Source organism: Fundulus heteroclitus, chromosome 16 (genome assembly GCF_011125445.2).
Source record: "Fundulus heteroclitus isolate FHET01 chromosome 16, MU-UCD_Fhet_4.1, whole genome shotgun sequence".
NCBI lineage: Eukaryota > Metazoa > Chordata > Actinopteri > Cyprinodontiformes > Fundulidae > Fundulus > Fundulus heteroclitus.
The window spans coordinates 9,255,220-9,272,297 of record NC_046376.1 but is presented as its reverse complement, the minus strand read 5'-3'; the positions used below and the strand labels follow the sequence as shown (position 1 = coordinate 9,272,297).

Sequence of the window (17,078 nt, the reverse complement as noted above, 5' to 3'; positions counted from 1 at the left end):
CGTTTTGGTTCTCAAACAAACTACTATCTTATAGACTGCTTCATTTGTTTACTTGCCATACAATTTATGTACACCGTCACCAGCATGGGAGGCTATGTTGTGTTTGTTTTCCTTTAAAAGGTGGAGCATGGATCTGGGATTTTGTACAGCTGGAGTTGAGCTTGTTCTTGTTGTAAATCAGAAAAAGTGGGACTAGGTCATTGTTGTAATGCTAACCGCTATTACCACACTGCAAAAACAGAACTAAAAATAAGTTAAAATTTTCTTGAAACGAGTGTATTTGTACTTTATTTGAGCAGGTAAATAAAATAATCTGCCAATAAAAAAAGATTTTTGCACTTAAAATAGAAACAACTCATCTCCATCATCTTATTTTAAGTGCAGTTTATCTAAATATCTTATTTTAGGGGTAATAATACTCATTCCATTGGCAGATAATCTCATTTAGCTGCTCAAATCAAGGACAAATACACTCATTTAAAGAAAATTTTACTTATTTTTAGTTCTGTTTTTGCAGTGCAGTTTACAGTACCTTGTTTCTCACTGATTATTAGAGATACAACCCATCAGAAGTGTGACTAGATAGTTTTATATGTGTGGCAGTCATATTACGTATTGAAATTGATTTTGAATTCTGACCTCAGGGAGCGTTCTCGTTGTATTTCGACTGGGAACTCTGAAAATTCAACTTCCGAGTACAACTAGAGTGCAGCATAAGTCGTTTCCCCTTTGCTATTCTCCAAATTTTCTATATAGTTGAAGGTTAAATTCAAATTAAATGTTCTTTGACTTAAAGAAGAGATTAAATGTTCCAGCAGGAGTATTCTTCAGACTGACTTTTTGTCTTTTAAACAATGTTTTTTAGTTTTTGTTTTATCCATATCTGGAAGAGTTCATCAGATCATTTCACTATAGATCTAGAAGTTTAAAAGTGTCTTCTTTTCCCCGTTTAATCATTTTCACTGAGACCAGTTCGTCCTGAATATTTAGAACTCCATATTTGCCGGAGTTCATACAAAGGTTTCAAGCGTATGAATTTTACTTTCAGTGTCTTCATTATAAATAGATATTGAGCTGAACTGTGGTATAAACATCTCTAAAAATCAGCAGATTTTTACAGATGTTTTTGAAAATGTAAGTGTAGTATGCACATGTATAATAAGCATTATGTTGCAAGCAAAGCCTCGTTTGCTTGTAAAGCGGTTTTGGTAGTAAAAACACATGTTGCTTATTTTGTAAAAAGGATTTGTTCCACTCTCTGGTGATTTTTATAGTGAATTTCCTGCATTAACTTTGACATTTTGCTTCTCCAAACTGTGTTTTGCAATGTTCCGTTCTGCCTGTTGACCCAGTTTTCCAGCATCTGTCCTTTGTTCTGTATCACCGTTGATCCTTATATTTTCACGGCTTTACTTTAACTCTGCCCGGGGGGTATAGCTCAGTGGCAGAGCGTTTGACTGCAGATCAATAGGTCCCCGGTTCAAATCTGGGTGCCCCCTTAATTGTGGAGCTTCTTTGCTGAATTTGTTGACCCACTTCCTAGTAATGATTGTCCTCTGAGAATTGTGGTGCAAGCCAATTAAATGTGAGAATAGAAAAGCAGCGGCATATCCAGAGCTGTTTTCAGGCTGAGAAATTGCTCACATTATTTCACCCTGGTTTGTATTTTCTATACCTAATTTGGCCAATTAAAAAAAAAAAAACGTGATTTTAAATTGCAGTGCCACAAAGAGGACCTAATCTCCACGCCTTTTGTTTTCCTGCAGGTCTTAAAGGGTTTCCCTGAATGCCTGCAAGCCGACATCTGCCTGCATCTGCACCGCAGCTTGCTGCAGAACTGCAAAGCGTTCCGGGGCGCCAACAAAGGCTGCCTGCGGGCTCTCGCCATGCGATTCAAGACAACCCACGCACCGCCGGGTGACACCCTCGTTCACAGTGGGGACATTCTCACTGCCCTCTACTTCCTTTCCAGGGGTTCAATAGAGATTCTGAGGGATGATGTAGTGGTGGCCATACTGGGTGAGCTGCAGATATTTCAGTCACGTTTATTTCTAAGAAATGGGCTCTAAAGGCATTTTGTTATTCTTTTAAAATTGTCATTTAACTCCTCTAGCCACAGCACCATCAAAAACTAGCCTTGACATCATAGCAGCTTGTGCTTTTTTTGTGTGTTGTGCAGCCAGAGGTGTTTGGGCACAGCTCCACTTTCATTTCACAGTGGCATTGATCATCAATAGGGCGAGCACTCAGATCCAGGCTGCATAGGTCACTTCTTTTATAGCCATGCTTGTGAGGACTGTTAATTGGTTTTGCTGCAGATCAGGGTGGTTGGGACTGCTGGATTTATTTATTTAATAAATTCAATTAAATTTTATTTATATAGTACCAATTCATGATACATGTCATCTCAAGGCACTTTCCAAAGTCAAATTCAATCAGATCATACAGATTGGTCAAAAAGTTTCCGCTCTAAGGAAACCCAGCAGGTTGCATCAAGTCTCTCCAAGCAGCATTCACTCCTCCTGAAAGAGCGTAGAGCCACAGTGGACAGTCGTCTGCATTGTAGATGGCTTTGCAGCAATCCCTCATACTGAGCATGCATGAAGCGACAGTGGAGAGGAAAACTCCCCTTTAACAGGGAGGAGAACCTCCAGCAGAACCAGAACCAGGCTCTGTGAACGCTCATCTGCCTCGACCCACTGGGGCTTAGAGAAGACAGAGCAGAGACACAGAAAGCACAGAAGCTCACATTGACCCAGGAGTACTTTCTATGTTAGATGGTAATAGTGGATGATCTGCCTCCCCTGGATGATGTCACAGCTAACAGAACGACAGACCAGGTGTACCTTCTATAAAGAAGAAAGAGAGGACAAAAAGTTAAAAGCTAAAATGACAACAGTCATTTCAATGCAATGCAATGCAAAACTGGAGAACAGTAGAACTCTATAGAGTGAGAGAAATAGACCCTGATGTCCTCCAGCAGCCTAAGCCTATAGCAGCTAACTATAGAGGTAGCTCAGGGTAACATGAGCCACTCTAACTATAAGCTTTGTCAAAAAGGAAAGTTTTAGAATTACTCTTAAAAGTAGACAGGGTGTCTGTCTCAAGGAACAAAACTGGGAGTTGGTTCCACAGGAGAGGAGCCTGATAGCTAAAGGATCTGCCTCCCATTCTACTTTTAGAGACCCTAGGAAACACCAGCAGACCTGCAGTCTGAGAGCGAAGTGCTCTGTTAGGAACATACGGGGTAATCAGAGCTCTGATATATGATGGAGCTTGATTATTAAGGGCTTTATACGTTAGAAGAAGAATTTTAAATTGTATTCTTGATTTAACAGGAAGCCAATGAAGGGAAGCTAAAATTGGAGAAATATGATCCCTCTTGTTGATTTTCATCAGAACTCTTGCTGCAGCATTTTGGATCAGCTGAAGGCTTTGAACTGCATTTTGTGGACTTCCTGATAGTAAAGAATTACAATAGTCCAGCCTTGAAGTAACAAATGCATGGACTAGTTTTTCAGCATCACCCCTGGACAGAATGTTTCTAATTTTGGCGATATTCCTGAGGTGAAAAAAGGAAACTCTGGAAACCTGTTTAATATGAGATTTAAATGACATATCTTGGTCAAAAATAACACCAAGATTGTTTACTGTATTACCAGAGGCCAAGTTAATGCCATCCTGATTAAGTGATTGATTAAGAAGTTTATTTTTTGAGGACTCTGGTCCAAAGATTACAACTACATTTGTAAATCATCATTCTCACTACTGCAGGTTTTGATTTACCCAGTCACCGAAGTATTTTGCAGTGATTTTGCTTGATTTAATTACATTTTTTTTGCAGGAAAGAACGACATCTTTGGCGAACCCGACCACATATACGGGAGGCCAGGGAAATCCAGCGCTGACGTTAGGGCTCTGACCTACTGTGACCTTCACAAGATCCTGAGGGACGACCTGCTGGAGGTGCTGGAGATGTATCCTGACTTTGCTGACACCTTCTGGAACAATTTGGAGATCACCTTTAACCTGAGAGATGTGAGTACCACTGGATGGCAACGTTACTCATAACGTCCTTATTATTTCAGCACTAATAAAGGTTTCCCTTGAATTTATTTAGCAATTCCACCAAAGGCATATAGATAAAGGAAGGATGAATGCTCTTGAATCATTTCTTTATATTGTTCTTCCAGTGAGTTGCTCTTTTATGCTATTTTGTAAAGCTGTTCTGATCTTGTTGAAATATATTTCTCATCATTTTTGAACATTATTAATGTAAAAGGGGGAAAACAACCCAGACAAAAAAAAGAGAGAGAGAGAGAAAACAAATACTAAAAATAAATAAATACAGCCCGATGATTTTCACCAAATTATTTACTAGTATAACTCAAGAAGTCCAACAAAGGCTTCCAACCGATTTCAAATTTCTCTTCTTCTCCTTTTACAATATTGATTAGTTTTCCCCAAAAAAAGCAGAGGATGAAATTTCTTTCACCCACACCTTTGTTGATGGTGAGTCCATTTTTCTCCACATTAGAGCAATAATTCTTTAAATTAAAAAGCTCCTTCATGGGCCTTCCATTTTTCCGGTACTCCATTGAACTTACGGAGGGCTCCGGTTCAAGTACCGATGCTCGACCACAATAAAGGGTATTATTTTCATTAATATTAACTTCATTAGCTTATACAGCTATTTATTGTAGTGACATTGTAGCTGAAGGAACTGTGCAGTGACATTGAAAACATCTCATTGAAAGAAAGCTGTAGCATAAAATGAGAATATCATCAAAAGTTTTTACTTTGTAACAATGTTTGATTTTTCAATGTTTGATTTTTCAATGCCAAATCTCTTTTTCAATATCATTGAATATGGTCACTGGTTTAGCTCCATACCCAAGCAGATGGAGTATTTTCTGGGTTGTAAAAAGTTGCTAATCTTAACTGGGTGGCCCAGTAATGCCACTTTAAGTGGTTTGGAAGTTTGGAAATTGTAGCCCCTTCTCTGTTATAGAGTAAATATAACAATGTGATCTTTGATATGTAGGCAAATAGTTTCCCTGCTTTTTCTCTCTGATCATAATAAGATTTTTTTAAGCCACAGAAAACCACTAACTGCTTTATTTAGAGATAACTGGTTATATGGGGCTCTTAAAGTAGACAGCTCTTTGTGTGTTTGTGATACATCTTGCATGTTAAGTTGTAATTCCAAATGTTTTATCTGTTTTTTAATTTCTCATTTCTAGTTTCTGACTAGAAGTGTAAGATGACCTCTTCCTCTGATATAAGCCTTAAATGCTTTCCATTTCATGGATGCATTTGTTTGCTTTGTGTTTAGTTCAAAATAGGAGTCAATTTTGGTGTCCATAAATTTGACAAAATCTGTGTCATGGAGCCATCTGATTGGAAAGTGCCAGTTGGATGGATGATTTACCAAATTACTAAATGTGCAATCAAATGAGATTGGAGCCCGGTCACTTTTCTATCATAATGGCAATTTTCAGTTAAGCTTTTCTGATCAGTATTTTTTCTGATTTTCTGACAATATTTCATATTTTTTGAGTAATTTTGTCTACTTGTTCACTGATTTTTAGTACAGCACCTGACCATTTACAAGAGATTTATATTTTCGTTTGTGAAGGCACTCAACTCTGACCAATGTATAGTTCAGACAAAAAAAATATCTTAAAGTCAGGAGAGGAACTGGTTTTGTGTGCACAACAAAAACAAACATCTGAGCAAAGACCCAGTTTTACAGTACAATACACTACAATACAACTTTAATTATGAAGCACTTAAAAAGCAACACCGTTGACCAAAGTGCTGCACACCAATAAAAACAAATAAAATACAGAAATAAGAAACTAATAACAAAAGATAAAAACAATAAAATAAAACATATATGAGAAAAACAGCTTCTCAAACTGAGTTGAAAGCCAAGGAGAAATAATGTTTTTTAAGAGAAGATTAAAAAAAACAGCAAGTGAGTCAGCCTGACAGATTTACAGAGGCAGCGACTGAAAACGCTCTCTTATTGACTCTTCTTCTCTCCTCGATTCTTCAGCTTCCCCAATTAGAAGTACCAAACTTAGCGCCGTTTGAGATACAAAACATAGGATCTTAGCATTGGTGAGGTAGAAAATAATCTTTTAGAGGTGAGATACTGTGGCACAATGCAAATTATTAATGAAAGAACAAGATGTGTCACTTCTTTGCCAAGTTTTCCTCCGTTCTCTAAATACAAATAAACAAAAAGGCCTTTATGCTCCAAAACTTCACTCTCAGCCTCATTTGTTGCATCATGTGTAGCCCCATGATGACCTTTAGAGCTCTTTCTCAGAAAACTGAATCAAGGCAACATATATATCGTGTGTGTGTATATATATATATATATATATATATATATATATATATATATATATATATATATATATATGATACTAAAGTGTATATGAGCAAACCTGAGAGTCAAGCGGTATCGATTATGATTTTGATACAATAGAAATCATATTGATCCATATCAATAATTATCAACAAATGCTGTTGCTTATCGACCTATTTTTGAGATACAGAACACAAAGAAAGACTGAATTGAAACTCAACCCTTTATTCAACCAACTTTTTACCAAACCTTCAAGTTTTTAAAAAAAAAAAAAACAATGCATGCTCTCTGAACTCTTTGAAGGGGGCGGAGCCTGGTGACGGGGTGTTCCTGGGTCTACGCTGTGATTAGTTGGGAGGATGCAATGGCTCTAATATTAACCCACATGATTGGCTAGAATGCAAAAGGAAAACTGTTCTTCTATTGAACTTTTTATTGACCCTTTTTCTTCTATCATCGATATACATCTATTGATCGATATATATTGTTATTGAATTATTGTCCAGCCCTGAGTCAGACTATAACACTAACAAGACAGGAGAGAGTGGCAGAAGAAAAGAAAATGTGCCCTTCATTCACAGAAATATCATCTAATTTGGCTTTTGCCGGAGGAAAAAAGGCAGATGGGCGGCTTTATTTTTAATTATAGTTCATTGTTTTGTAGAGATCCTCGACCTCTTGTGCACCCCCCCCCCCAGAACTTTTTATCACCAGCTAACACTGGGTTAGGCAGTGTTGAGGTAGAGCCACCATGGATGCTAAAAATAATGCAATGAAAGTTGGTTTAAGAGTTTTACACAGACCCCGTGTCTCAAATGTCTCTCAGGCTCATATAAAGTTAAGAGTTTACATTTATGGCAAAGTCAATGAAACACTTTTTCTGAGAAATGCTGTTTAATTGTTTTATAATGCACCATTTGGGTTTTGATCTGACTGAAACTAATATGACCCAGGCAGACAGAATAAACCAGCCAACCCAGGGCAGGAACTCTGAGTGCGGCTGCCGCCTGACGAGGCATCGGAGGAGCTCCCTGCGGCGTCGGAACAGGCCGGGTGAGCGATGCCGAAGACGTTTCATCCAATTGTTTGCCTCCTTCACATCCTAAACTGTGATTTTTTTTTTAATGCACACAGATGGGATGGATCATGAGGATTCTTACCCAGATCCGTCGCTGCTGACGGTGAACCAGCGGCGGGGAATGGTGGCCGGGACTCACTGGGAAGATCTCTGCAGCAGTGCCAGCATTTGTTCCCAGTCTAGTGATGAGGAAATCAAGCCTGTGATACACAAGGGGGAGCTGTACGTCCAGGGGCCCGACACCAGAGACTACCAGCCATCACGGGTCAGCATACGGGCCCCCTGTGGACCTTCTGCTCTAGTGGGACAGGCTGTGGATCTTGGAGGCTCTCCGTACTCAGGTACCAGTCATGCTGTCGTCATACGGTGCTCACATACCTTAGAACTTTTGCACATTTCTCATGTTACAACCATAAACTATCATGTATTTTATTAAGATTTATATGTAATAAACCGACACGATAATTTTGAAGTGGAAGAAAAAGTCATGCAAGTCTTTTGGTTTCTACCAGTCTTACAGATTTAAAGACTTACGTTTTTGCCCATTCGCCTTCGCAAAATTGCCCAAGTTCATTCAGATTGCATTGAGATTGTCTGCAGACATCTATATGCACATCCTGCCGCAGGTTCTCAATTGGATTTACGTCTGGATATGACTGGGCCTTTCAGACAACAACCATGTAGCTCAGGCTGTATGTTTGGGCTCACTGTTCTGCATCAAGCCTAAGTCTCAATTTCTTTTCTTTTTTTTCAATTCAATTTTATTTATATAGCGCCAATTCATGAAACATGTCATCTCAAGGCACTTTCCAAAGTCAAATTCAATCAGATTATACAGATTGGGTCAGATTATATAGGTTGGTCAGAAGGTTTCCTCTCTAAGGAAACCCAGCAGGTTGCATCAAGTCTCTCCAAGCAGCATTCACTCCTCCTGAAAGAGCGTAGAGCCACAGTGGACAGTCGTCTGCATTGTTGATGGCTTTGCAGCAATCCCTCATACTGAGCATGCATGAAGCGACAGTGGAGAGGAAAACTCCCCTTTAACAGGGAGGAGAACCTCCAGCAGAACCAGAACCAGGCTCAGTGTGAACGCTCATCTGCCTCCACCCACTGGGGCTTAGAGAAGACAGAGCAGAGACACAGAAAGCTCAGAAGCTCACATTGACCCAGGAGTACTTTCTATGTTAGATGGTAATAGTGGATGATCTGCCTCCCTGGATGATGTCACAGCTAACAGAACGCCAGACCAGGTGTACCTTCTATGAAAAAAAAGAGAAAGAACAAAAAGTTAAAAGCTGAAATGACGACAAGCAATGCAAATTGGAGAACAGTAGGAGAACTCAGCAGTGTGAGAGAAATAGACCCTGATGTCCTCCAGTAGCCTAAGCCTATGGCAGCATAACTACAGTGATAGCTCAGGGTAACATGAGCCACTCTGACTAGATGTTTTGTCAAAAAGGAAAGTTTTAAGCCTAGTCTTAAATGTAGACATTGCAGCGTCTTCTTCCAGAATTTCCCCCCGTTAATTTTGACAAACTTCCCGGTCCTGCTGAAGAAAAGCGTCCCCACATTATGATGCTGCCGCCACCATGTTTTGTGTCGGGAATGAAAGGCTTATAGCAAAGTATGAAATGAAATAAACATACAAACAGGGAACAAAAAGTCTATAAGATTTTCTTGAAATTAGTGTATTTGTCCTTGATTTGAACAGGTAAATAAGATGTTCAAATCAGTATTTTGACCCCTTAAATAAGATAATTAGGTTTCCTGCACTTGAAATAAGATGATGGAGATGAGATGTTCCTATTTTAAGTGTACAAATCTTATTCCATTGGCGGATGATTTAAACTTGCCTGCTCAAATCAAGGACAAAAATACTAATATCAAGAAAATCTTGCTTACTTTTAATTCCCTTTTTGCAGTGTATTTACTTAAAAGGTGAGTTCTAAAAGCAATTGGAGTAATGGATTTTATTTAGGAGGATAAGAGTAACGGAGGCTTGATACAAATGCACACCACCCTTTATTTTTATTTTTTATTACTACAACGACTGTGCTTCTTTGTGTAGGTTTTAATAAAATATACTGAGGTATTCGGTTTTAACATTACAAAATTTTAAAACGTTCAAGGGGCTTGAATACTTTTGCGACGAACTGTAACTCATCAGTTCTCTGTAATTTAGTAATCTAATCTCTGTGAAATAATTTTGAATGTTTTATTAGATGGAAAGTGTCACTCAGAAACTACAAAAGGGCACAGAAATGTTCACAATTTTAACCACAGGAAAAATAAAACTAACATTAAAACTGATGAAATGTGTTTTTGAATGTCATATTTGGAAGAAAAGGGTGAGCCGCGTCACAGCATCCTTTGTCCCTCTGAAACTGTGCAGCAGCGCCCCCCATCAGCGTGTCGGGTTTATACGGCTACTGGTCAGAGCGCAGATCCAGCCAGCTGTCAGAGAACCAGAGGAGGCAGCCCGCGGTCAGAGCTGGTTTTCAGCCGCCCTTCTGTGCCGAGGATCGGCCTCGGGAGCTCGAATCAAGACTGGAGCTCCTGCAGTCTCAGCTGAACAGGTACTGTGGGTTTGGAAGTGGGATCAAAAAATTAAGGGGGCACCCGGATTTGAACCGGGGACCTCTTGATCTGCAGTCAAATGCTCTACCACTGAGCTATACCCCCTTTTGCTGCTGAAGCATGTCAGATATGCAAAAGAGGAGAGGAAGAGCTGTTTCTGGACTTTGGCTTAGATCTGTTACGTAATCTTGTCTTTCATGTCCTGCTCAGGCTGGAGACACGCATGACTGCGGATATCAATGTGATTCTGCAGCTCCTCCAGAGGCAGATGAACCCGGTGCCTCCAGCCTACAGCGCCGTGTCACCCAGCTCTCACCTGCCTCACCCCACCACCCTGTACGCCCCAGGAGCCCCCACCATCCACGCGGTGCCCCCGATCCAGCCGGTACCGATGGACGGCACTGCCTCCCTCCTACAGGTACCAGGGCTGCACTTTTAAATCCAATTAATGGATCGACTTGATCAATTCTTCTCTGGTTTAGTCCCACATTTCTTCCAGAAATCCAGTTTTATAATGTGGACGTATTCACATAAGTGTGTTTGAAAACTTCTTTCTTGCTAAGATTGTTCCCCCCCCCCCCCCCCCATTCCAGCTGTACAGCAATTAACAAGGTTTTCTTATCAGAAATAGAAAAAATACACATAAAACATGAAAATATGAGGGCCAGAACATTCAAATTTTGTTTTTTCCTAACTTATGACGATATAAGTCTATAAGTCATCAACCATTACAGTCCAAAGAGCCATTTCTGCCCTTAGTCCAGCTAAATAAAATTTGTTTAGAGTCACAAGCGTTCCATGACGTTGAAAAAAGATAATAATAATAATAATAATAATTTCTGATAAATATCTATTATAGGGTAACAAACCACCATTTTACTAGTATCTAGATGATAGATTACTTCTGTTGTGAAAATGTAATAGAATTCTTCAAAATATATCAAAATATAAAAAGGTTTTCAGATGCAAGTCTGTTTTTAACTAACTAATCTTTATTTTCTTTATTCTTTATTTGACGTCTGATTGTTCTCTGTGTTTCCAGAGTCCAGATTCGGACTTCAAGCAGAAGTCCAAAGACTCGCTCTCCAGCGGCGTTCATCTCACCGTGGCATCAGACGACACCATGTCACCAGACGCCGACCAATCACACCTGCCGTCTGTGGACCTGACCTCTCCTCCGTCCCTGTCCCCTGACGCCCAGGAAGCTCCCGGGCTCCTCAGCGGCAGCCAGCGTTACCCCTCCCTTCCCGAGCACCTCGAGAACTCCACAGAGATGCAGGAGATCCAAAGACACGTCTCTGACCCGGTCCTGCCAGGCTCTTAGAACATCCTGGCCTAAATGTAACGACACGGTTTGTCCAGATGGACCCCGCTCTCTCCCATTAGCAACAATCCTGCTCCTGTCCTGGTCAGATGCTGCCAGAAAAGCGATGGACGCCCCGATTCCCGCATCACAGAGACTTCAGAGTGCCTCCTGCGTCGTAAAGGCTCCACCGAGCAGAGCTCCTCCAGGTCCTGCATAATGAAGACGGACTATTTCTGTTACACGGAGTCTCAGACCCAAGCTGACAGTATTTACATTGATCTACAAGAAGCACTGATTGGATTAAAAGAAGAAAAAAAAAAACAGAAAAAGTGCATCCCAGACTCAGGTATCCATAATGGTGGAGGAAATTAAAAACAGAAAAAGAACATGTTTGAGATATATCTGCATTAATTTTGTATAAGAACTGCACATTTAGGCTCAATCAAGGAAAAACTGTATTTTTATACTGTAATAGATGCTGGTTACATAAAGAACTATGTATCTGCACTGCAAAAAGGGAACTGAAAGTAACTTTTCTTGAAATGAGTGTATTTATCCTTGATTTGAACAGGCAAGTTTAATTGATCTGCAAATGGAATAAGGTTTTTCTACCTAACATAGGAACAACTCATCTCCGTCATCTTATTTCAATTGCTGTATATCTAATTATCTTTTTGTTAGGGGTAAAAATACTCATTCCATTGGCAGATCATCTTATTTACCTGCTCAAATCAGGGACAGATCCACTCATTTCGGATCATTTTCCTTACTTTTAGCTCCTTTTTGCAGTGTGGTAAATGCAAAGACTGTTAGAGTCAGTGTTACTGTTGTCTATGTTACCAAATAAACTGTCTGACACACTGTAATTGAACATTTTAACTTTCATCCCACCTTTGTTGCTGTGACATGAATCAGAAAAGTCATTCATGAGAATGCACTACCATGAATACAAATGTTCTGTACCTATAGTTGTTTTTTTTTTTGTTTTTTTACTCGCCATACAACTCAGAACTGCCATATTTATCAGCAACATCGTCATGCGTTTTATTGATTTCCTACACATTGTGTAAATCCAGCTCACCGTGGAGTTTCTGCAGATATTTCTACTAAAGTCAGGCTTTAACATGACTGGATGGATGGATAGATGAAGCGACACACTAGCCTGTAAATAAAAACAAGGCTCTTTTATCCAAGAAGGACAAACTGGAAATTAATGTGTGGGATTCCTCTGGTTCTGCCCAGGAACCCTGTCATGAATAAAGAGAGGGATCGAGAAACAGGATCTAATATAGAGATGCACCGATCCGTTTTTTTTCCAGTCCGATACCGGAGCTGAGCATATCAGCTCGACACCAAGCCAATACTACCGTTGATGGAATGAGCCGCATTGCCATGTTTGTGGTGCCGAATTTACCAACTTTATCACCAGCCCTCGCAATTTTCCGGTCGCAGATCCTTCATGTCGCAGTCAGACTTGATTGAGACACATATTTGAATCGGATCTCATGAAAGGGGAAATATAGGAAACACTATCTGATAAAAAGCTGCGTTATGACTCATTTTAACTTCAAATCAATCAGGTTTCTTTGCAGTTTTCTTCAGTATTTCATTCATTAAGTCCACCTCACCAAACCTGCCACTATGGACCTTAAAACATCATAAAACTGCAGCAGTGCGATTCTTTGCAGCCACTGCCACTGATTGTCCGCAAAGAGTTTCCTCTCTGCAGCCGCGCTTTTATCAGGAGGTTCTTTTCCTCCTTCAGTCAGAGAGCGGCTGTGATTGGTGGAGAAGAAACAGGTTTTCATCCTGATGCTGCAGTCAGAGCAGAGCAGAGCTGCTCCTCCAACTCAACAAAGTCATTCTCGTCATTCATGAAATCAGAGCAAATTAAAAACGGATAACACAACAAAATAGCTGCAGAACACCTCTTTATTCAACCATGAACTGTTTCCTTCAATCATTTCCAGGTGAGAATTAGTGGAGTGAAACAGAAAAATAATGAATTGGCCTAAGAGGAAGAATGAAACCATAAATATTACATAAACATATAAAACTTAAATAAATAATAAACACCACACCAAATTAAGGCCTTAGTCTTTTGTGAAATAAATTACAATGACGATTACAAAAGAGAAAAAGGGAGAGTTTTGTTTAGATGAGACAGTGGTTGAACAAAGTTTCTATGAATTCAACTTTCCTCAGACATGAGCAAAGTCTGTTTATGCAGGGATTACCTGGCTGCTGCCAAGAAAACAACCACATAAAGCACATTTCTTTTTAATTTATATCAGCCATAAAACCTGGTCTTTAGAGAAAAGGACTGTGTCATATTCAATATCATTATAAGATGGAAATATATAAAAACAATTCTGCTGCTGTATCAAAATTCAAGTATTTCTGGGTATGGCTAAATCCCCGTATTTCAGGATCCAAACAACCATGTGGTGCAGCATTGATCACTACTGAGACACAATTACAACAAATGAAATTTCTTTTCATTAGGAATGAACTGCATCCCTTCTATTCGTGTATTCAGAAGCATTTTACTGAAACACTGCCAACAAATACCAGAGATTGCAGTAGTTTGATGGACAGTAACCATGTCAAACATGACCAGCTTCCAAAAATAAGGAGTTTAGTGCCATCTGGTGGCAGTTTATTGAATCACAGGCCAGCCTGGGTATTCCATTAGTTCTAAGACCTGTTTTCAGATGACATTTAGCAAACGACATACACTCTGTGGGGTATTTTGTAAAGTTCAGCGAGGGGCACATCGTTTATGTGTTGACCATTTCCAGGAGATGTTGGGTTTTCGGGGCTTTTGAGCCTGATTTGCCACTAAGTGGAAGGCCGGGCCGTGGCCTGTGCATCTCAACGGGATTTTCCCTTCTGAAATGACAGAATGCACCATTGACCACTGGGCCCATTCGACTGGTTAGGAAATGGGCTCTCTCGCACCACCTACCTCTAAAAGGGTGGTACTGCAACAAAAATGTTTTCTCAACCAATTAGAGTTTATTTACATAGCACTTTCCAACAATCCATATGGTGCACAAAGTGCTTTACAAGCCAAAATTCAAACAAAAAGATGCTGAGACAAAATAGATGAAATATAAAAATGTATGTGAAAATAAATCTAAAAAAGTGCATAACAGCACAATTTAAAACAGCTGTATGAACTATACAAAAAAAAAAATAAAACCACAAAATAAAGAAAATGTTATCCACGTTTGAACAGCGAGGAGTGACAGATGTATCTGAACAGAATCGTTTTTGCTGTGATTTAAAGACTCCTAGCTCAGTAATGGATCATAGCTCTAGTGGTAAAGCGTTCCACAACTTAGGAGCAAAAACAGCAAAAGAACCATAACCCCATCCTTTGCACCTAATCCTGGGAATGTGAAGTATTATAAGCTCCTATGAGCACACTTAGAAGCTCAGACAATAATCCTGGAGCAAGGGGATTTATGTCTTAAAAAAACAAACTGCAGGACTTTTAAGTCTATCCTAAAGCCAACTGGATGCCAGTGGAGAGCGGAGAGAATGGTGGTAATATGGGCGATTCTGGGAGGGTTTGAGAGAAATCGACCAGCTGCATTTTGGACCAGTTTAAGCTTAGGGGTTTAAATGAGTTTTTTGGACTGGTTCACTCCTGACCTCTGCCATGTGGCTGGCCCGCTCTATACCGCCACCAACCTGTCGGAAATGGTACTACACCATATTTGGGTCAGTAGTTGAGTTTTGGGCCCATATATGGTGAAGCCATGCTTTAGGGGACGGGTCATCGGCCTGTGACTTTACCTGACCTCCAGGGTTTTTCAACTTTTTGAGATTTGGACCAAACTGACCAAGGAGCTTTTCCTGGATATCCTTAACACTATGACATTAGTTACTAACCTTAGCATGTTGCTAACCGGAAGTAGCTGTAGAATGTTGAATGTTTTGAAATTAATTTCAAAGATTACATGTCACATAAACTATATTTAGCAATTGCACTATACTGCAAATTAAGAAGATTAATATAAATGATCACTTGACACTATATTTTAGCAATAAATACGTAAAAGGTATTTAGAAATGTATGTGTCATTAATTGAATCTTTGTTAAATACAAATAGTGGCACCTAACCTAAAGTGAATTCACAGTTAAGTTGAAATAAAGAACATGTTTATTAAATAGTACTTCAGTCAGCCAACATGAAAGTATGAAATGTCAGAGCATTACATTTGAATTAATCTTGTAATAACCACCAGCATTGCTCAACTTTACTATGACTGCTATACATAGTATTTCAAAACTAAATATATAAAATCTGTGACATATTTGCACAGTCAAAAATAAAAGAATACATAATTTTGATGGGGCACGCCACCAAAACATTCATAAGAGCATTTTAAAACTTTGGCAAAATTTATTTTGCTCATAAACTGAAATAAAACTGGAGGGGTCACTGTGTTAACAACAGTGTCAAATACACTCCCATTTCTGATATGTCAGTGTAGCACAGCGATGAACCATTCTGCAGGCTGTAGGATATATTTAAATGTCATGCATGAGCCAGTCTCTTTATTAACTCTTCCCCTTTCAATGGTACCATGCATTCCTGCAAAAACCTCTCCCACCTGCAGCAGGAAGACAAAACAAGTGTTTCACAAAATGGCGGATTTTCCCTCATGACTCCATTCAAAGATCATGCTGGTATCACTTTAGGCCCTATATAAAATGACCTTGGGGACCAGTTAATGCTTATTATGGGCAGATATTTAAGAAATCATAGTGTATCTTGTTTTCTTCCTGTAAAGTAATAATTTTAATTTTGGATTCCTGAGTTTTACCATTTTGGCCAGTAGATTTCTTTGCTGTTTAAAATATGTGTAAAGAAGAATTGCTGTTATGATGAATTATATGACAGCCTCAGTTAAAATTATGACACAAACCTTTTTCAATAAATTAATCAAAATGGGCTTTTTAGGACAGTACAGCATGTTTATTCTGTATAAAAAAAATATTGTGATGCCAATGATAAAAAGGAATCCTAATCAATATGCCCCAAGAATAAAAGTGAGTGCAAAGTCATGCCTATTTTTACATAAGAAAACATTTCAGGCTTAAGTCTGAGCCAGCAACCAGAGTGACCCCTCCCCGACATTCAACTTTGCAACATTCACAACCTGCAGATGGCCCATCAAGCTATTATTCAATCAGAGTCATGCATGTTGATTCTGCAATGTGCAGGAGTAATTTATGCTGCAGATTAGGAACAACAGTTGTTAGGCTCTGCTAATGTCCACAAAAAATGCTTTGTTTCTACAATAAACATTATTCAAAGTACAATGGATTATTTTGTTAAAATTCTTAATTTATCAAGAGGTAATAAATCAGAGCCACACAACCTCAAGCTTTCATTTTTAGTACAACATTGATTTATTCTTCAGTGCATTAATCAGTAAAACATAAAAAACATGTTCGTTTTCAAATCTTAAGTACATTTACATCTTTATTACTTAAAATGTCAAAAAAAAGTTGGTTGAACTCCTCGGTCCTCACACTGATGGTAAAAATCCTGCAAAATCTGAAGTGGTGTATTGTATGTGGGTGACACCTAGTGACAGAAAATAAAAACTTTATCTTTCTAAGTAGCTCAGAACTACCGGTCCTCGCTTTGTGAGTGCTTTTACTCGGTCCTCGGTCCATAATAGCTGTAAGAATGTGTGTGTGTGTGTGTGTGTGTGTG

General features: G+C 39.2%; 1 protein-coding gene and 2 non-coding genes across 4 annotated transcripts in view; 2 read left to right on the top strand and 1 right to left on the bottom strand.

Moving 5' to 3' along the window:
• Positions 1-12,206, top strand: part of kcnh6a (potassium voltage-gated channel, subfamily H (eag-related), member 6a) — a 47,764-nt gene extending 35,558 nt beyond the window's left edge. For both annotated transcript variants that reach the window (XM_012878818.3, XM_036148313.1), the window contains exons 10-16: positions 1,767-2,019; positions 3,845-4,038; positions 7,333-7,432; positions 7,514-7,798; positions 9,850-10,033; positions 10,245-10,452; positions 11,077-12,206. In XM_012878818.3, the coding sequence (XP_012734272.2) occupies positions 1,767-2,019; positions 3,845-4,038; positions 7,333-7,432; positions 7,514-7,798; positions 9,850-10,033; positions 10,245-10,452; positions 11,077-11,358 (1,506 nt within the window). In that variant the 3' untranslated portion in view covers positions 11,359-12,206. The remainder of the gene's footprint in view (positions 1-1,766; positions 2,020-3,844; positions 4,039-7,332; positions 7,433-7,513; positions 7,799-9,849; positions 10,034-10,244; positions 10,453-11,076) is intronic.
• On the top strand, positions 1,428-1,499 carry trnac-gca. The gene has a single exon. It is a non-coding gene; the product is annotated as a tRNA-Cys (tRNA).
• On the bottom strand, positions 10,068-10,139 carry trnac-gca. Its single transcript has one exon. It is a non-coding gene; the product is annotated as a tRNA-Cys (tRNA).
• Positions 12,207-17,078: the final 4,872 nt, after the last annotated feature.